The sequence below is a fragment of the Nomascus leucogenys genome, chromosome 16 (genome assembly GCF_006542625.1).
Source record: "Nomascus leucogenys isolate Asia chromosome 16, Asia_NLE_v1, whole genome shotgun sequence".
NCBI classification, from domain to species: domain Eukaryota; kingdom Metazoa; phylum Chordata; class Mammalia; order Primates; family Hylobatidae; genus Nomascus; species Nomascus leucogenys.
The window spans coordinates 40,214,642-40,236,671 of NC_044396.1; the positions used below are offsets into that span (position 1 = coordinate 40,214,642).

General features: G+C 35.8%; 1 protein-coding gene and 1 pseudogene across 2 annotated transcripts in view; one reads left to right on the plus strand and one right to left on the minus strand.

Annotated features, from left to right (window-relative positions):
- PXDNL (peroxidasin like) overlaps positions 1-22,030 on the minus strand; it is a 330,955-nt gene that overhangs the window by 97,154 nt on the left and 211,771 nt on the right. For both annotated transcript variants that reach the window (XM_030795454.1, XM_030795455.1), the window contains 2 exons: positions 8,536-8,648; positions 5,764-5,920 (listed from right to left, as the gene is read on the minus strand). In XM_030795454.1, coding sequence (XP_030651314.1) covers positions 5,764-5,920; positions 8,536-8,648 — 270 coding nt within the window. The remainder of the gene's footprint in view (positions 1-5,763; positions 5,921-8,535; positions 8,649-22,030) is intronic.
- Positions 17,483-18,410, plus strand: LOC100584765 (annotated as a pseudogene).

Genomic DNA, 22,030 nt, shown 5'->3' on the forward strand with positions numbered 1-22,030 from the left:
CTTTCAACAGCAGAGAATCTGTCTTACTCATCATTTTGCATCATTAAACATGGAAACCAATTCATTGCCCTGGAGAGCGCCACTGTTTTTTCAGAGACTGGAAAAGGAAAGGCACCATCTACTTTATTTAAGGTTATGGTGCTTAGATTATGACATTTTATTTGTTTTCTTTATAATGATTAAACTATTCAAACACTACAACACAAAAAAATCTGGAAATGCTACTTACACATATTAAAATGTATATGTTAAAATTTTGAGAGCGTTTATCTCAGGCTAGAAGTATGTGGTCACTGTATATTTTACGTATAAAATGGATGAGAAATGTGTTACCCTTAAGATAGTTAAAGGTAATACAAATGTATGTGTATGTATACTGGGTAGATGCTGTTGTTTACAAAAATATTTCCCCACGCATTGTATTATTAAAGTTTGACAAAAATAAAATAGAAAATAAAATTAAAAGCTTGGCAAGATAGCAAAGATTGTCAGGTATCTCTTAATTAGTTTGTAAACTAATTTATACCCTATTCAGAGTAAATTTTAAAATGTAGTAAAATAGCAATTTAAAACTCCTCAATTACCAATTTCACTTCATTAATGTTCGAATAAATATAACTAATGAAAATATTTTGATATTTTATTGTCCACTCATAACTCTGCAATAACTTCAGTGGCTTAGAAATTGATGTTTGTCTACACTATGACAAATACTGGGATTAAAATGTCAAATAATTCAAATAGTGAATTGTTTATACAGAGTTTTGAAAAATAACTAGAACTTACAAGAATTGAATAGGTTAATTAATGTATAGCATTTGGAACACATGGTAAATGCTCAATAAATGTTAACTCTTTATTTTTACTACTGATATTCCTATGAGTTTAGTATAGGTTATTTCATTAACTTCAAAGAAAAGGTCCCACTAACCTAAAGTCAGCTAATGTAGCCTTAAATCTTCAATCGATTTAGTTTGATAATAATTTATTGGGTTAAGGATACAGTTGAAGTAGTGAATATTATGGGTGGGAGGGTAATTTGGAAAGTTATTTCCAAACCTACATTCAAAATGATGAAAGGCTGAGACATAGAACAGGAGTCACATAAAGAAGAGAAGTGGAAAAGAAGCAATTTTAGGGAAGGAAAGACCAGGGAGGCACTGAGTTGGAGTAAGGGAGCTGGGGAGGAAGACAAATCGTGAGGGCTCAGGTTCCTGCTTCTGCTGTGAAGGCATGCTAGGAGGAGACAAAGTCTTTGGGGAAACACCAGGGGTTCAGATTCGAATATGTTCAAGATCAGCTTTTAACATGAGGAATTGCAAGGACTGTCGGTCCACCAAAATGAGGTGCCCCACAGACAATTAGACACTTACCTGGGAATTTCAGAGGCGATAACATTGCCTAGCATTATTTTCATGCAATTTAAACCAGTATATGCATGTTACATGCTCCAAGTTTTTCATTTAATAAATTCTGGGTCACCTTTGCATTTTTCACTTTGTCCACATATTAGTTCAATGTCTCAATGGTAAGAATTTTATCACAGACATGCCATAAAGTGCTTCCTCATTACCGTTGCACTATTTTCATAACTATTGTTTGAATTCTGTCATGGAAACATAGAAATTCTATGCCAAGAAATACTCTTGAGAGAGTTCAGGTCCACCTTTTTAAAAAATAAGAAAATCAGTTCCAGTTATGGGTAAGGAAGTTATCCAAAGTGGCCGAGATCATTGAAGTCTGATGGCTTAACCCAGGGTTTTCTTCTCACTATCTCACACTTCTAATGTTTCATATAAATGTGTTGTGTCTTCAGTCAAACCGAATCATTTTCACAAGCATGAAATGAGTCTATACTTCACAGCACTTACTAGCACTTCATAGTTAATATAGGGAGTGTTACAATAAGTTATTATTAAATATTTTTAAAAAACAATAAATATATAAATATTTTATCTAAATAAAATGTGTAGCATTTAGATACAAAATATTATCTAGAAAAAAGAGAGAAGTGGGCAAATAGAATTAATATTTGCTGATATAAATACATTGACAACATCCTAAACAAAAGGATAGGTTCCCAGGAAATACTGTATCAGTCTTACAGGTTATTTATGTAAACTGTTTACAAATCTATTAACTCTAAAGGGAAAATGAGCTTTCTGAAAAAATTACAACTGTGGAAATCTTTTTATTCTTTTGCTATCATAGACGCCCTGCTATAAATATCAGTCAGTAAAATGTAAATTTTATATAATGCCTAGATGGTTGTGTACTTTTCATTATTGTGCATTACTTTCTATGGCTGTAATTCCCAATGTAAATTAGAAACTCAAAAGTCATGATCACTTACTTGTGTCATTTACTCCACAAATGGAATTACAACATTCTACAATAACTAAGTGGGGGCATCAAGATTGGAAAATCCTCCTGTAATGTATGAACTTTTCCTTTTAGTTATAATGACCTGGTGAATGAAAGGGTTTCAGTCATAAAACATTCAGAAAATGTTACTTTAGTTTGCCACATTTCCCCTTATTCTGCTAATTTGGGTTTTATAAACACATACACACTCCTTGTCTTGGATCTTAAATTTACTCAAAACTTTTAAATTTGTATTCTTTCATCTTTCTTTTACTTTATTAAAAAATATTTCTAACATTATGAAATTTATTTGGTATAAATTACTTTTCCCTCATATTGACATATAAATGCCCCAGAGACAAAAAAGTTTTTCTTTGTTGAATAACATTTATTTTATTGTATTATTATCTCTTTATAGCCTGTTTCAACACCATAGAACAGAATATCATTGAATGCTATCACTATTCTAAAATCTGGTAAATAAAGTGATTAATACATTTTACTGAATGTTTTACTTTTGTTTTGTTTTTGAGATGAAGTCTCACTCTATCTTCCAGGCTGGAGTGCAGTGGTGTGATCTTGACACTGCAACATCCACCTCGCAGGTTCAAGTGATTCTCTTGCCTCAGCCTCCCAAGTAGCTGGGACTACAGGTAAGCACCACCATGTCTAGTTAATTTTTTGTATTTTTAGTAGAGACAGGGTTTCACTATGTTGGCCAGGCTGGTCTCAAACTCCTGACGTTGTGATCTGCCTGCCTCAGCTTCCCAAAGTGCTAGGATTACAGGCATGAGCCACTGCAGCCAGCCTGAATGTTTTGCTTTTAATACGAATGTATAATTACAATTAGTTAAATTTCTGTTAAAGAAGATGAAATTCTTGTGTTGGAGATTCTGAAATGTTTTTTCACTGTGATTATAGTGCTTCTGTGTATGTGGAAGAGCAAGATAGAGGGGCAATACAAAGAGAGAGGATGTTTGTTTGTATATGTGTTTGTTTAATGGTAAAGATTTTTAGCATTTCTAAAACATGGTGATATTAATATAAATTCTGTAATAATTTTTTCCCAAACTATCTCAAGGGCATTTTTCCACAGGTCTCATAAATAGCTGAATAGCAAAACATGAACTTCATAAATTTATAAGAAGCACAACTACCACAGATTTTAAATCAGGAAAACCATGAACTCATAGAGAATAGCAGAGTGAGACTAAGATTTTGTAACATTAAGAAATTTTAGGTCAGGCGAAGTGGCTCACGCTTGTAATCCCAGCACTTTGGGAGGCTAAGGTGGGCGGATCACCTGAGGTCAGGAGTTCAAGACAGGCCTGGCCAACATGGTGAAACCCCATCTCTACTAAAAATACAAAAATTAGCCTGGCGTGTGGTAGGCACCTGTAACCCCAGCAACGCAGGAGGCTGGGGCAGGAGAATTGCTTGAACCCGGGAGGCGGAAGTTGCAATGAGCCGGGATTGTGCCACTGCACTCCAGCCTGGGCAACAGAATGAGACTCCATCTCAAAAAAAATAAAAAGCAATTTTATATGATAAACAACCTCTGACATTATTAGGACAAATATTTGCTGGTTACTAAACTACATTGTTACAATTTTAAGAATATTATTCTACAAAAGACATTTTTACAATATGGATACATTTTATTTAAAATACCTAGACCAGGGGTTCCCAACCCCAGCACCTTCAGAATAAATCCATACTCCTCACTGAGGTTTGAAGATCCTATGGCAGAGGTCCCCAACCCCCAATACTGGTCACAGCCTGTTAGTAACACAGCAGGAGGCGAGCAACAGGCAAGGGAGCATTACTGCCTGAGGTCTACCTCCTGTCAGATCAGCAGGGGCACTAGATTGTAATAGGAGCACAAACCCTATTGTGAACTGCACATGTGAGGGATCTAGGTTGTGCACTCCTTATGAGAATCTAATGCCTGATGATCTGTCACTGTCTCCCATCACCCCCAGATGGGACCACCTAGTTGCAGAAAAACAAGCTCAGGGCTCCCACTGATTCTACATTGTGGTGAGTTGTATAATTATTTCATTATATGTTACAATGTAATAATAATAGATACAAAGTGCATAATAAATGTAATGCACTTGAATCATCCCAAAGCCATCTCCCCACCCTGCTCTGTGGAAAAATTGTCTTTGACAAAACCAGTTCCTGGTGCCAAAAAGGTTGGGGACCACTGACCTAGGCAAAATAAATGCTCAGAAGTTTGATATTTCAGAACATGTAAGTGGAAGAATGTGGAAGTATTTATATGATAGGAAAATGGCAAATCTTTATAAATATGAGTTGATAAGCTAAATCGATTTTTAATCAGGCCTGTGTTATGAAATATTATTGTACATAATAAAACAGTTACCCAATCTCTTTTATAAACCCATAAGGCCTGGAAAAACTAAAAGGTAAAAAAAAATCTGCAAAACTGTATTTATGAAATTTGTTCATTTTTAAGGAAACTGAAAGCTGAGCAAAGCCCAAAGTAGCACTCCAGATGCTTGTAGCTAAACTCATTTATTTCAACTGTGGATTGTCAATACAGCAAAAACTCCTGAACCCATTTGCAAAAAAAAGCAACACTAATGTCAGCTCCCACATGCAGACATGCTGTGCTTTCCTTCAATGCCTCCCCATGTAGAGAACACACCAGGCAATCTTAACAGCCTGTCTCCACTTGTAAATAACCTCAGCTGAGTTTCAGTACAGTCTACTCAAGTCTGCCTACAAATGGACTCTCCCATGTCCCTTGTGAACTAAATAATCAAAAAAAGAAAAAAAATATTTTTATAGGACTACAGTAAACAGTATTTTAAACAGTCATTATATATAATCAACCTGCAGAGGGTTCCAGCTATATAACCAGATTGATGATAGAATGTAAAACGCTATGTCAATTAAGTTGGCCAATTATAAATGCCTGCAAACACTGAGATATTTGTTCTAGTGGTTGTAAAGTTTACTTGGGAGTTTGATGGATTGATTTCTAATTTTAAACTGGGATTAAATATACTAGGCTAGAGTATGTAGTACATGTTGAATTCCATGTTATGCTTCCACCTCCAGCTCCACTTTTTGGCTATAAATACATCTTGCATTCTGTAATTTTTGGTTTTTAAGAAAACAGGATATACATTTGCAAATCTTTGCTATTTATGTTCTTTAAATTGTTATTTTTCACTTTATATCCTTTAAGATTGTTGATATTTAAATTTTTTTATTTTAAAAAGAATAAAACAGCTTTGACTATAAACACACTTGACCAGAAAGAAAGTATAAGAGAGCATGATTAGTGAGGTCAGTCAAATAGGATTGGGGTAGAAGCTGTTCAAAGACAGTTATTTGGATGTTGTAAATGGAGCTACAGACACCTACCAGTGACCGTGAGAAACATGTTGGTCACAACAAGGCCAAATGAATTCCGAGCCACACATTCATATCTTCCCTGGTCAGGGAACACTGCATCGTAGATAGTCAGCGTGCCTTCACCATCCACGTGGAATTTACCACTCTCAGTAATCTGCACACCTTCCTAGGGAGCAAAAAAGAGTTGTCACTGGATGGGTGTGGTTCCTTGAAAAATCATTTATTTACTTTTTTAAATGTGGGTTCATTTATTCAACAGACATCTATTGCATGCCTGCTGTGTGTCAAGTACTGGAGGAGATACATGGATCTAGTGGAGAGAAGGAAGAGAGGAAAAGAGGTTTCTAGGAAGTGTGGTTTTTCTCTCTCTCTGATTATTAAATATGATAACCAAAAGTTCAATCATGTAATTATTTAACAGAATAATTATTTTAAAATTATCACTCCAGTGAATGGATAGACACAATTGATTCATATATTGCTTACTGCTAAAGATAATTCTGACAACTACATTTGGTCGGGCACAGTGGCTCACGCCTATAATCCCAGCACTTTGGAAGGCTGAGGCAGGAGGATCACTTGAGCTCAGGAGTTCAATACCAGCCTGGGTGACATAGCAAGACCCCATCCGTACAAAAAAAATAGAACAAAAGTCAGCCAGGCATGGTAGTGTGTGCCTGTAGTTCTAGCTACTCAGGAGGCTGAAGCAAAAGGGTTGCTTGAGTCTAGAAGTGTGAATCTGTAATGAACTATGATCATGTCAGTGTACTGTAGCCTGAGCAACATAGCAAGATCCCATATCTAAAATAAAAAAATTAAAAACTAACGAGGAGAAGTATGCTCACAAATCCATCATCTAAAAACATCAAAATATTTTTATTAACATATTTCTAATTTCCCTTCTATTTCTCCCTTGTATGTACTCATATGTTTTGTACAGCTACATTGATATGTATATTATATATATATACACAATTAAAAATATAAGAAGATAAAAACATTTTATAGGAGCTATTATTAAAGTGCATTTACTTTTAATTAATATAGATTTACATACATTTTCATTATTATGGAGTTAATTTTAAAAAGTAAAAGAAATTGGCCTTGGGAAATTGCAGTTAAAATGGTGTGCCTCTTCCCTGCCTCTCCCCAAAAGACTCACAGGAAACAGAGGATGGGAGATATTTTTTCAAAAGAACTCACACTCCAGCTATAGCCAATAGGCCAGAGTGTAACCAGGAACGTTTAGAGTGAAAATAACATTTCATGGGTCTTCAGATTCTCACAGCTGACTTTACCCCATGCTCGAAAACAAGTCCAGGTGATTGGTAGCTGGTAACTCAAAGTAGGGAGTGAGAAGTTGCAGGCCCCTACCAGGTGAGAGGACGGATGAGAGAGACCAGACACAAGGCATGGATGAGGCAACCAGGTGCACAGGTCACAGGGCCTAGTGGGTCCTTCCTTCAGAACCACACCTTCCCTGCCTCAGGTTGGGCCACTACTAAATTTTCTTTCAAAGTTGCTCCCTTCTCCTCACCTATTGCCAGAACTCCAGACTAAATTTATTGCTCTGAAATATTTGCTTGGAGTCTCAGCAATCAGATGGCTTTCTAGCACATTCCTTATCTGCTTATGGTAGGGCGTTTCTATTGCTGGTAGCAAAGTATGCTAACTCATACCTTTTCCAAACTTGTGAGCTGAAGAGGACTGTTATGAAGAGTAAATGTGATAGTGTGTGTGAAATGTTTGGCATAGAGTCAGCACTCAGTTTGTGATTAAAAGCTACCTTTTACAAAGTAGACACTGAGATATTCTGCTGATGTGATTATATAATGATGCATGTCGTAGAGTGTCTAATAAGCCTTTAGAGACTGCCCAAAATGTATATTTTTCACACTTTCTATTTTTAGCATAAAAATATTTTAATATATAATATCAAATTAAAAGGGGGTTATAAAAATATTCAGACGAGTGAGAGGACATGAACCGAAAGACTCAAGATTGAGACCCCTAAATTTACCCTTCATAGAGACTGGAATGTGAGACTTGCTACAGCACAAAAGAAGTCCTTGTTAATATATGGTAGCAATAAAAATAAGCCAAGTGGTTTTGGAAAACAGCTTTGTAACCTTTCACAGATTTTATATTTTGTCAAAATGTTTCAAAAACTGACATTCAAGTGTGCAAATTTGTAGATTTTTAAGAACACTGAAATCCGAGACCGATCATTTTGTTTTGATGAAAAACTTAAAACAGAAGAAGTAGTTATGTTGGAAGAATATGGCTTCCAAAAGATGTAAGATGTATAAATAAGGAGCTATTGTTTCTTTAAAGCCATTCAGGTTTTGCAACTTCAGAACTACTTTTTCTTGTTTCTTTAACACCAAGCTTTCCATTCCTTTCCTGTTTCAGCCAATGACCTACTTTTAATCCACTTCTGAGTTATTAACTTAAAATGGTTTCTTATTAGCCACTAAACTCTTAATTTATATGTGTCAAAACCAATTTTCCTTAGAGGAATTCAGTTATGCTTATGAAGTTTTCATCACCAGGCAAATTAGAAAGGATAAACCTTATCAAAACACTGAACCAAAATCAGATAGAGTCACTTAAAAAAAAAAGAAGAAACAGGAAATAAACCTGCTGCAATGTAAAAAGTATTATTTGCTAACAAAAGTCGCAACAGTAAAAAATCAATATGAAAATCATTACCTCCATTTTGGTGGGTCGATACATCTGTCAGTGTTTTTAATATTACTGTACTTTTAGTTGAGATCTTACCTTATTCCAAGTAATTATGGGCCGTGGTTCTCCTTGAGCATGACATGAAATGTTTATATTCTTTCCAACCTCGACACTTGTATCCTGAGGAAGTTGAGTAAACACTGCAAGAGCTGTGGGAACAAACCAAAATAACATCATGTCAAATAATATCATTTTTGTCAACATATGCCAGCTGAGTCAAAGGGATGAACCTGAATGCCATATTGGTTAAGCACACTAGTTTTTTAAAAATCAATTACTTGGATGTCTAGGGGAATAACAAGCATCACACCCAGGCTGGCGGCAAGTACAGCAGAGGCCAGAGCAGGAATTAGGCAAAAGGAATGCACTGAAACTTTAACTACATTTGCATTTTTAACATGCATCTCTTCAGCTGAGCTGTGGGTACAGGATTTTCATTATTCTTTCTCAGTACTTTTTGTTAAGTGTGAAATAAAACTATACGGTAAGATCAAAATTTATTTGTGGCTAAGATAAAAAGATCCAGCTCTTCAGTGAGCATCTCATTTCCTCAAAAAACACAAACTACCATAACACACCTAATATGAAATAGATAATTGAGATAGCTCTATAACTATTAAAAAATGAATTCCTAATCCTTAAAACTCCCCAAATAAGAAATCCCCAGGAAGGAATTAAAATTATTTTACTGGCGAATTTGACCCAGTGTTTAAAAAATTTAACAGCAATTTTATAGACTCTCCTCTATAAAATAACAGAGGAGGGAATACTTCGCAAATCCTTTTGGGAGGCTCACCCCAATATCAAAACCAGACGACAACTACAAACAAAGAAAAAAAAAGACTACAGGCAAATACTTCTCATGAACATATACACAAAAATCATTAACAAAATATCAGCAAATAGAATTTATCAATATGAAAAGGTTTATACACCATGAGCAAGTAAGGTTTATTCCCAGGATGCAATACTAGTTCAATATTTGAAAATAAATCAATATAATCCATGATATTAATGGCTAAAGAAGAAAAGTCACATAATAGTATCAATACATAAAAAGTGTTTGCCTATATTCAACCCTCATTATGAGTTACAGACCTCTCAGAAAGAAAATAAAAGTAGAGGGGAACTTCCACAACTTGGAAAAGAACATGTACAAAAGCCCTAGAGCAAGGAAACACAGTGAATACTTTTCGCATAGAAAATAAGGCAGGGATAGCTGTTCTCTCTAGTCTTATTCAACACAGTGCTGCAAGTTCTGGCCTCTGCACCATGGCAAGAAAAGGACATCGAAAGCAAACAGAATGGAAAAGAAGAGATAAAACTGTCCCTATTTGCAGATGAAATTATTGTGTATGTAGAAAATCCTAATATATATCAAAAATACTCCAAAGTGAGTTCAGCAAGGTCTCTGGATACAAGACAAATGTATTAATATATAGATAGTATTTTTTATATACAATCAATGAACATATGGACATAGATCTTTTTAAAAAATACCATTTACAATTGCTCAAAAGCATGAAATAATTAGGTATAAATTTAACAAAACATCTACAGTACTTATAAACTAAAAACTACAAAATACTGAAGTCCAAAATCAAAGATTTAAAAAAATGAATAAGCATATATGCATGGATTGAAAGTCTAAAGACAGTAAAGATGTCATTTCTTTGCAAGTTGATATACAGGTTTAATACAATCCTCCTTAAAATCCCAGCAAGATTTTTCATAAATACAGATCAGATTACTCTAAAATTTATGTGGAAATGCAAAGGAACTAGAATAGCTAAATGGTTTTGACAAAAAAGAATAAAGTGAAAGCAATTGATCTACTGGATTTTAAGACGGGTCATACAGCTGCAGTAATCAAGACTGTGTGGTATTCAGGAAAACGGAAGACACAGACACAAATATCAATGGGACACAGCAGACAGCACAGTAATCGACCCACACAAATATGCTCCATTGATTTTAACGAAAGAGCAGAAGCAGTTCACTGGAAGCCTTTCAACCAACGGTAAAATAGCAAATGGATAACCACAGGCAGAAAAATAAACCTTTACCTAAGTTGCATACTTTATAAAAAATTAACTCAAAATGGACAACAAACTTAAATATAAAATGTAAAACTATTATTTAAAAAAATAGGAGAAAATCTTTGATATTTAAGCCAAAAGTCCTTTGACTTTGCACAAAAAACTTAATCTATTAAAGAAAAAAATGATAGTCAGGATTTCACCACAATAAAAAATTCTGTGCTGTGAACACCATGCTGAGAGTATCAAAGGGCAAGTTATAGACAGAGAAAATATTTGCAAACCACATATGCAGAAAGGAATAGTGTCTAAAATATATGAAGAACCCAAAAAATCAACAGTAAAATACCAAACACTTCAAACAGAGAATGGGCAAAAGGCATGACATTGTACTGTAGAGGATATACAGATAGCAAGTCAGCATATGAAAAGGTGCTAAAAATCAGAAGTCATTAGGGGCATGCAAATTAAAACCACAATGTGATATTACTACACACCTATGAAAATGGTGAAAATACAAAATAATGACATTACAAATCGCAGGCAAGGATGCAGGGAAACTGAATTACTCCTACATTGTTGGTGGGAATGTAAGATGGTACAGACACTCTGGAAAAGAGTTTGGAAACTTCTTTAAAAATTTAAACATGTGGCCACGTGCCGTGGCTCATGCCTATAATCCCAGCACTTTATGAGGCTGAGGTCGCTGGATCACTTGAGGTCAAGAATTTGAAACTAACCTGGCCAGCATGGTGAAACCCTGTCTCTGCTAAAAATACAATAAATTAGCCAGGCGTGGAGGTGCGAGCCTTTAATTCCAACTACTTGGGAGGCTGAGGCAGGAGAATCGCTTGAACTAGGGAGGTGGAGGTTGCGGTGAGCCACTGCACTCCAGCTTGGGTGACAGAGTGAGACTCCATCTCAAAACAAAATAAAACAAAAAAAGTCCAAAAGTGCACAAGCTAAGTCCTGTGGTAGTAAAATATGTAGCATTTTAGGAAAGCTACCAAACTGTCTTCCTCGTGTTCTTTTTTCTTTTTTTTTTTTTTTTATGAGACAGGGTCTCACTCTGTCACCCAGGCTGGATCTTCGATTAAGAAAATAAGAGCTTTCATCATATCTTTCTTGTATGTTTCTGTATTTCTGAAAAAAATTATAGTAACATCAAACATTTATTGCCGAGAAAGACAAAAAGGTTCAGTTCCTCTGTTGGAATCTTATTTTTCTTATGTATTTAAATCTCATGGTATATTCTAAGTTAACACATGCATTTCAGAATGCCGAGACCATGGCTGACAGATGCCTGACAATGCATAATGGACATCTCATGAGGACCAGGGTCAGCCTATGTGGCAGTGATGCTCCTGATCCAATCAAGAAGTCTCCAGTGTCTCACTCTTCACATCATAGCCTCCTTTGTCTGATGTCCTTTATCGCCAGCTGCTTTCACCTCCTGTCACAACAGTTGCTCATTATCACAAGCTGTGCCATCACTTATAATATTTTGGAAATATCTAACACCACACTCTAAAGCAAAGCTCTTCTCACTATGCCCTTGCATCTCCTCATTTGGACTTTATCTAGAATTGGAAGGCGATCTGCTTCTTTCCTGTTGACCAATAATCTTCTAGTCTCATTCGCTTTCCTTTTCAGCCAAGCTCCTGTGAATAAATAGAAGCTTAAAAGATCCAATCCTTCAGGATGAATCCCAAGTGGCTAACTGGGCTTAAATTTAAAATAGAGCCAAACAGCCATTTCCTGACTAGAGGTGACACACATGCTCTGAGTTCCCTGAAAACACACACCTTTTTAACTTCAAGACCTTCAGAGCTTACCTGAACCAACCAATCAGAACTCAGCAAGTTTGAATCCTTCATTTGCATAAATGGACCTGATTGGGAACATGGGTGGAAACTTTTGCTACAAAACTTGAACTCTCTCTTTGTTTTCTGGAACACACCTTTGTTTTACACTAGGGGCTGTGTCTCTCCAGTTTGCAAACTGTTAGCTGGAATAAAGTCTCTGCTTCAAATTCCTTTGCAAAGAACTTTTGTTCAGGATCCCAAGTTTTGTCACCTTTACCACTTTTCTCCCAAAATGCTAAACTCCTTTACCCCATTGTTCTTTCATTCAACAACCCTCCACCATTTTCTTGCATTTCTTCTCACAAAACATCTGCAGTAAAAATAGAGTGATTCTACGTCCTGGATTGTCAGGAACAAACTGCCCTTGTCAATTCAGATCCTATTTCACATCAACAGCAACAAATTTCAAGCATTTACTTCTCTTTCAAGTCACCTACTTCATCTCTTGGAATACCCTTCTCCTACACAATATTGACTTCTCCACAAAGAAAACAGAAGCCATCAGACTATAAATTCCTTGACTCCTATACTCTTCTTCCACAGAGGTATCATTCAATCCATGCAACCATTCTTACCTCCCCTCCTATCCTCATCTAAACTGAAAAAAATAACTCTTCTCTTAAAGGTCAATTGGATCATTAGATTTGCAAATCTCACCCCACCTTGCCACCTGAGTGATCTTAAATTATTTAATGCTCATGCTCTTCCAACTTTTCAGCCTCTCCTTCCTTTAGAAAATACCTAGGAAAAACAGGCCCTTCCACTTATTTCTGCACGACCCAGCCCCATCTCCACTGCTGTCTCTTTACTGTTTCCCTCTTCACTTGTTTCCAAGAAACCAATAAGTTTCTTGGAAAACAGAAACATTCTCTGCTCATGGCACTTCTATACCGTTTATGCCACAGCCCACTTCCTTAAGGCTTCGATTTCCTTGACTGTATGAAACTGCCTTTGTTCAGACCCTTAAAAAAAATTCCAGTCTTTACTGAATGCACTTTTTTGTGGCTTTTGACACTTTTGATTCTCTCCTTCTGGGAATAACTTTTTCTTAGCCGCTAAGACTCTTGTCGCCTCAGGATTTTTGTGTAACCCAGAGGCTGGGAATTCCTCTATAATATCGCTCATAGCTTTTTCTTCTCTCTACATTCCAAGGGGGTCCAATTCTTGGTCCTCTTCCTTCTCACGCAGTGCACCACCTTAGTTCTAAATTAGTTCATTAACAACCACGGACTCTACATCTTAGGTCCACGCTCAGAAACCAACCATTTCATGGACATCTACATTAATTCTCAACAAGCATACTGATTTAACTTTTTCCCAAGCTGTATTGACTGTGTTTTCCCATTTGTTAATTGAATTCTTTTTATTAAATTCAGGAATTCTCTATATATTACAGATATCAAAACACACTTGTCAGTTATATATATTGCAAATATCTTCTATTTCTGACTTACGAATAGAATATCCAAATTGTAATGTAGATAAGATTATCATCTTTTCTGATAGGCTAATAGTTTTCTGTAATTTGTTTTGCAAATCTTTCTATACTACTATCATAATATTTTACTTATTCAAAAAGAGTTAAATGTTTTAAATATTAAAACTTTTTTATCTGGAATTGATTTTGGTGTGTAGGGTGATGTAAAGATGTAATTTCACCTTCTCCCTGTGGATAATGAGTTGCCCAGAACTATTATTGAGAAGCAATAGTTTCTGCAGCCATGAGCAATGACACTGCTTACAAATATGGGTTTTTTGTCTCTTTGGTAAGTTGTTAATCCTTGAGCCAATCATATAATATGTTATCCCTGAGCAGTATACAGTAATACCATCTTGCTATTTGGATGATCTGGGTTATTTTTAGATTTTTGTTATTCCATATGCCTTCCAGAATCATCCTTTCAGTTTCCATCAAGAACTCTTTAAGGGTTTTTATTGGAATTGCATTGATCTATAAATCAATGTTGGAAGAATTAGCATCTTTACAATAGTAAGTCTGTCTTCTTCAATTTCTTTCAATGACATTTTATTTTTCTTCTACACAATTCTTGCACATCTTTTGTTAGATTTATTTTTAACTTATACTTTCTTGTCATTTTAAGGAGCTTTGCTTTTAAAATAAAATTAGGCATTTTGTTGCTGGCATGTAGAATGAAAAATGGTTTTTACTTGTTAATGTCATATCCAGTGATGTTGCTGAACCCTTAGGTCTGATAGTTTATTTGTAGATGTTTTTGGATTGTGTATGAGGAGAATCCTATTATATACAAATAAAATTGTACGTATTTCTTCTAAAGTCATAACATTTGTTTTCTATGTCTTGCCTTTCTGTACCTTCCATTACAACATTGAGTACATGCAATCTTCTTCCTAATTTTAAAAGGAATATTTCGGCCCGGCGCAGTGGCTCATGCCTGTAATCCCAGCACTTTGGGAGGCCAAGGCGGGTGGGGATCACTTGAGCCCAGGACTTTGAGACCAGCCTGGCCAACATGGTAAAAACCTGTCTCTACTAAAATACAAAAATTAGCTGGATGTTGCAGGGCGCTCCTGTAGTCCCAGCTACTGGGGAAGCTGAGCCAGGAGAATCACTGGAATCTCAGAGGCAGAGATTGCGGTGAGCAGAGGTCGCACCACAGCACTCCAGCCTGGGTGACAGAGTAAGACTCTATCTCAAATAATAATAATAATAATAATAATAATAATAATAATAATAATAATAAAAGAAATATTTCTAACATTTCACCTTTAAAAGTGTAATTTTCTATTGTTTTATTTCTACAAAAAAGGGTTTTTTTGTAGAAAATATTTTATTTCTATGTTGCTAAGATCTTCTCTTAATAATTAGTTAATAAATTTGATTGAATGTTTTCCCTGCATCTATTAAAATGATTAATGTCCTCCATTAATCTAGCAATGTCAGTGGAGTCAGTGGGGCAGTATTTTGTACAAATTTTTTTGTCCATAATTTCCTTTATTAGTTAATTTGAAATGTATTTCCTCTTATATTATCTGCAAAACTTTGTTTAAGACTGGGTTGACTTTTAGGACATTTACAGAATTCATCTGTAAATTTGCTGCAACTGCTCCTTTCTTAGCTTTTATTTAAACAATTAATTTGCTGGTTTTCTAATTCATCATTTTCACTTTTCCGATTTGAAACTTATAATTGTATTTTTATACTTTACTATTTACCCTTAGTATCTGTGGCATTCATACTTACGAGCCTGAAATTAATAGATTAACCAACTTATTAACCAACACCTCATCTCAGATATATAAGATTATAAAACTTTAACTTCAATAACCATTTTTCCAATATATATTCCATTGTAAATCAGTATTTAATTGTATAATTTTATTCAATGTCACACCTTAATGATTACAATTATTATTATTGAATGTAGAAAATATTTTAATATTATCTATATGTTCATCAGGTTCTTTTATTCACTATTGAATTTCTTTTTTTGAATCTCAGCTCTTTTAAGATTTTGTCCTTCTTCAAGAAGATAATCTTTAGCCCTCATTCTTGAACACTTTGATGGGTATACAATACTATATTCTCAGTTTTATTTTCTGAAAATATCTTTACTTAGCTCCTATCCATGAAGGAGTTGATGCTTATATAATATTAGATTTACAGTTATTTTTGTCAAAACACTTTGAAAAATCAATTCCAGCATCTTTTGGCTTCTGTTGCTACTGACATAAAGCCTGTTGTTAGTTTAAACGCTGTAAGTGATTTGCCTTTTTTCTCTGACTGTCACTTCACTCAGCTCTCTGCTCAAATGTCATGTCCTTCTAGAGGTATCCCCTGACCTCTCTTTTTAAATGACATGTCCTGGCACATTTTTCTGGCCCTATGCCTTGTTGCTTCTTCATCATGCTTAACACTGTATGAAATACACGATATTTATTTCATTTTCTTTCCCTTTAGATGAGGAGCATCTTTTCCAAGAGAACAGGATTCTTCTGCTGTATTTACTGCTAAGTCACCAGTGAGTAAAATAGTGATACCACATGGTTTGTACTCAATATACATTAAACGTATTTTGTACCATGTAACAAATGGTTCCAGAATGTTTGCTAATAATCTTTTTGGAACTACTAGGAAATAAGAAGGTTAAAAATATTAGAATTAAGACACTATGAATTCTAGTATGCTCTACTGCAGATTAATGGCATTGATATTATTCCCCCCAAATTATGATAATCATGAGCATTTATTAGATGAGGAAACTGAGTCACAGAATTATGACAGAATGTAACACAGATCAGTTTGCCACAGACACAATATATCTTGATTTTAGCATTCTATAGATTGCCTCTTTACAGAGATGAGGTAGTAAAAACAGGGTAGAAAGGAGCTCTTTATAAAAGATATATAATGATTGAACATCTATACCCAAGAAATATCAATTAACAGATCAATGTCACCCAGATAAAGAGCTCTGTCCTTTCCACATTTCATCAAATACATGGACAAAAACACACAAAAAAGTCTTCATCGGCCAGATGCGATGGCTCGGGCCTGTAGTCCCAGCACTTTGGGAGGCCAAGGCAGGCAGATCACAAGATCAGGAGATCGGAGACCATCCTGGCTAACATGGTGAAACTCCTTCTCTACTAAAAATACAAAAAAATTAGCTAGGCATAGTGGCACATGCCTGTAATCCCAGCTACTCAGGAGACTGAGGCAGGAGAATCACTTGAACCCAGGGAGGTGAGGGTTGCAGTGAGCCACGATCACGCCACTGCACTCCAGCCTGGGTGATAGAGCGAGACTCTGTCTCAAAAAAAAAAAAAAAAAAAAAGTCCTCATCAGTGTTTTTTCTTTGCTTGTTTTTCTTTGTTTGGTTTTTTTTTTTTAGATGCAACATATTTGGAAGATAAAATGATTACACTGGACTCTAGTCAAGAATGGAAAGCTAACACTGCAGCCTGGTAGAATGGCTGAAATAAACAAGTTAAAATTTAAAAAGGTAATAAATTTGGGGAATTTTTCTGATTAAATAAAATTTTCTTTACAAATAGAAGATGTAGATAATGAGAACAAATAATTAATGTGGAGGCAAGATGGCGGCAACCAAGAGGAAACAGCATGGAGGCGTGGCAGTTCAGGCGAAGAACCCAAAAAGAAGCGAAAAAGAGGCCGAGCGGCCAGCTAAGCTGGGCGCCACCGCAGAGGAGGTGGAAAAAGACAGAGACTGGATTCCAGGCCCCGTTTGCAAGGGGGAGTGAAAAAACAAGGAATGGATTTTCATCTTTTCTTCCAGAGGAATAAATAAATTTTAGAACAAGACATTTTATGCAGGACTTGAGAATGTTGATGCCTCATTCTAAAGTAGATACTAAAATGGATCGTAAGCATAAATAATTTGAGATTAGTGAGTTCTGTGAAATGAAAAACTGTAATAAATGCATCTACTTTGAAGCTAAGAAAAAACAGGATCTCTTTATGTAGCTTTCAAATTCACCTCATGGACCATCTGCTAAATGCCTTGTTCAAAATATTCATACCCTAGCTGAATTAAAGATGACTGGAAACCTTTTGAAAGGTTCTTGCCCCTTTTGTCTTGACCCAGCTTTTGATGAATTACTACATTATGCTGTGTTAAAAGAACTCTTAATTCAGATCTTTAGTACACCGTGGCATCATCCCAAAAGCCAACCATTCATGGGCCATGTGTTTACTTTCACCATTTTGGATAACAGGATATGGTTTCAGAAGTTTCATATCATAGAAGAAGTTGTTGCTCTTGTAGAAATAGGACCTTGTTTTGTCTTAAATCTCATAAACATTATTCAGGGAAGTTCTGGAGGACCAACTTTATATGAAAATTCTCACTACCAGGCACCAAAAATGCATTGCCATGTCATAAGATCCATCACACCTGCAAAATACAGAGAGAATCAGTAAGTGAAAGATGTGCAGAAACTGAGAAAGAAAGAGCCAAAGATACTTATTCCACATGATCCCACTGTTCAGACCACAGTGGAATAAAATTGAAAATCAACTCCAAAAGGATCCCTCAAAACCATGCAAATACATGGAAATTAAACAATCTGCTCCTGAATGATCACTGGGTCAACAGTGAAATCAAGATGGATATTTCAGAATTGTTTGAGCTGAAGAATAATACACAACCTATTAAAACCTCTGGGATAAAGCAAACACAGTGCTAAGAGGGAAGTTCATAGCCTTAAAGGCCTACACCATAAGTCTGAAAGGGCACAAACAGACAATCTAAGGTCACACCTCAAGGAACTAGAGAAAGAAGAACAAACCAAATCTAAACCCAGCAGAAGAAAAGAAATAACAAAGATCAGAGCAGAACTACATGAAATTGAAGCAAACAAAATACAAAAGATAAATGAAAAAAAATCTAGTTCTTTGAAAAGATAAATAAAATTCATAGGTCATTAGCAAGATTAACCAAGAAAAGAAGAGAAAAGAACTAAATAAGCTCAATTAGAAATGAAACAGGAGATATTACAACCAATACCACAGAAATACAAAAGATCATTCAAGGCTACTATGCAAACCTTCATGTGCACAAACTAGAAAACCTAGAGGAGATGGATACATTCCTGGAAATATACAACCTTCCTAGATTAAACCAGGAAGAAATAGAAACTCGGAACAGACCAGCAGTAAGTAGTGAGATTAAAACAGTAATAAAAAATTTGTCAACAAAAAATTCTAGAATTCATAGCTGAATTCTATCAGACATTCAAAGAAGAATTGGTATCAATCTTACTGACACTATTCCACAAGATAGAGACAGGGGAGTTTTCCCTAAATCATTCTATGAAGCCAGTATCATCCTAATACCAAAAACCAGGAAAGGACATAACAGAAAAAGAAAACTACAGACCAGTATCCCTGATGAATGTAGATGTAAAAATCCTTAACAAACTACTAGCTAACCAAATTCAACAGCATATCAAAATGATAATCCACCATGATCAAGCAGGTTTTATACCAGGGATGCACAGATGGTTTAACATATGCAAATCAATAAGTGTGATACACCACATAAACAGAATTAAAAACATAAATCACATGATCACATCAATAGATGCAGAAAAAGCATTTGACAAAATCCAGCATCTCTTTATGACTAAACCCCTCACCAAAATTTGCATAGAAGGGAAATATCCTAAGGTAATAAAAGCCATCTATGATAAACCCACAACCAACATAATACTGAATGGGGAAAATCGACAGCACTATCCCTCAGAACTACTTCTATTCAACATAGTACTGGAAGTCCTAGACAGAGCAGTTGGACAAGAGAAAGAAATAAGGGCCATCCAAATGAGTAAAGGGGAAGTCAAACTCACTGTTTGCTGATGATATGATTGTATACCTAGAAAACCCTAAAGGCTCCTCCAAAAAGTTCCTAGAACTGATAAATGTATTCAGCAAAGTTTCAGAATACAAAATTAATGTACACAAATCAGTAGCACTGGTATATACAGGAGCAACCAAATCGAGAATCAAATCAGGAACTCAACTCCTTTTACAATAGCTGCAAAAAATAAAATAAAATAAACTACTTAGAAGTATACCTAATCAAGGAGGTGAAAGAGCTCTACAATGAAAACTTCAAAACACTACTGAAAGAAATCATAGATGACACAAATGAATTGAAACACATCCTGTGCTCATGAATGGGGAGAATCAATATTGTGAAAATGACCATACTGACAAAAGCAATCTAAAAATTCAATGCAATTCCCATCAAAATACCACCATCATTCTTCACAGAACTAAAAAAAGCAATTCTAAAATTCATATGGAAGCAAAAAAAGCCCACATAACCAAAGCAAGACTAAGCAAAAAGAGCAAATCTAGAGGCATCTCATTACCTGACTTCAAACTATACTATAAGGTCATAGTCACCAATAAAGCATGGAACTGTTATAAAAATAGGCACATATTTGGGAGGCCGAAGCAGGTGGATCATGAGGTCAGGAGATCGAGACCATCCTGGCTAACATGGTGAAACCCCATCTCCATTAAAAATACAAAAAATTAGCCAGGCATGGTGGCGGACGCCTGTAGTCCCAGCTACTCAGGAGGCTGAGGCAGGAGAATGGCGTGAACCTGGGAGATGGAGCTTGCAGTGAGCCGAGATTGCACCACTGCACTCCAGCCTGGGCGACAGAGCAAGACTCAGTCAAAAAAAAAAAAAAATGGCTCATAAACCAGTGGAACAGAATAGAGAACCCAGAAATTAAGCCAAATACTTATGGCCCACTGATCTTCAACAAGGCAAACAAAAACATAAAGTGGGGAAAGGATACCCTATTCAACAAATGGTGCTGGGATAATTGGCAAGCCACATGGAGAAGAACGAAACTGGATCCTCATCTTTCACCTTATACAAAAATCAACACAAGTTTGATTAAGGACTTAAATCTAAGACCTGAAAGCATAAAAACTGTAGAAGATGACATCGGAAAAAACCCTTCTAGACACTGGCTTGGGCAAAGACTTAATGACCAAGAATCCAAAAGCAAATGCAACAAAAACGAAGATAAATAAATGGGACTTAATTAAAATAACAAGCTTCTGCACAGTAAAAGAAATAATCAGCAGAGTAAACAGACAACCCACAGGATAGAGGAAAATCTTTGCAATCTATGCATCCGGTGAGGACTAATACCCAGAATCTACAAGGAACTCAAACAAATCATCAAGAAAAAAACAAACAAGGCATCAAAAAGTGGGCTAAGGACATGAATAGACAATTCTCAAAAAAAGACATACAAAGGGCCAACAAACATACGAAAAAATGCTCAATATCACAAATGATCAGGGAGATGCAAATCAAAGCAAAAATGTGATACCACCTTACTCCTGCAAGAATGGCCATAATCAAAAAAATCAAAAAATAATAGATGTTGGCATGGATGTAGTGGAAAGGGAACACTTTTACACTGCTGGTGGGAATGTAAACTAATATAACCACTATGGAAAAGAGTGTGGAGATTCCTTAAAGAATTAACAGTACAGGCTGGGTGCGGTGGCTCACGCCTGTAATCCCAACACTTTGAGAGACCAAGGTAGGTGGATCACTTGAAGACAAGAGTTCGAGACCAGGCTGGCCAACATGGTGAAAAACTTTCTCTACTAAAAATATAAATATTAGCCAAGCATGTTAACATGCACCTGTAATCCCAGCTACTTGGGAGGCTGAGGCAGGAGAATTGCTTGAACCCTGGAGGCAGAGGTTGCAGTAAGCCAAGATCGTACCACTGCACTCCAGCCTAGGTGACAAAGTCAGACTCCATCTCAAAAAAAAAAGAATTAAAACTAGAACTACCACTTGATCCAACAATTCCCCTACTGAATATTTACCCAGAGGAAAAGAAGAAGTCATTACACCAAAAAGATACTTGCACATGCAGGTTTATAACAGCACAATTTGCAATTGCAAAAATATGAAACCAGCAAAAATGCCCATCAATCAACAAGTGGATGAAGAAATTGTGAGACAGATATACATATATATATATGTATACAAACACACACACACACACACACACCATGGAATACTACTCAGCCATAAAAGGGAACGAAATAATGGCATTTGCAGTAACCTGGATGGAATT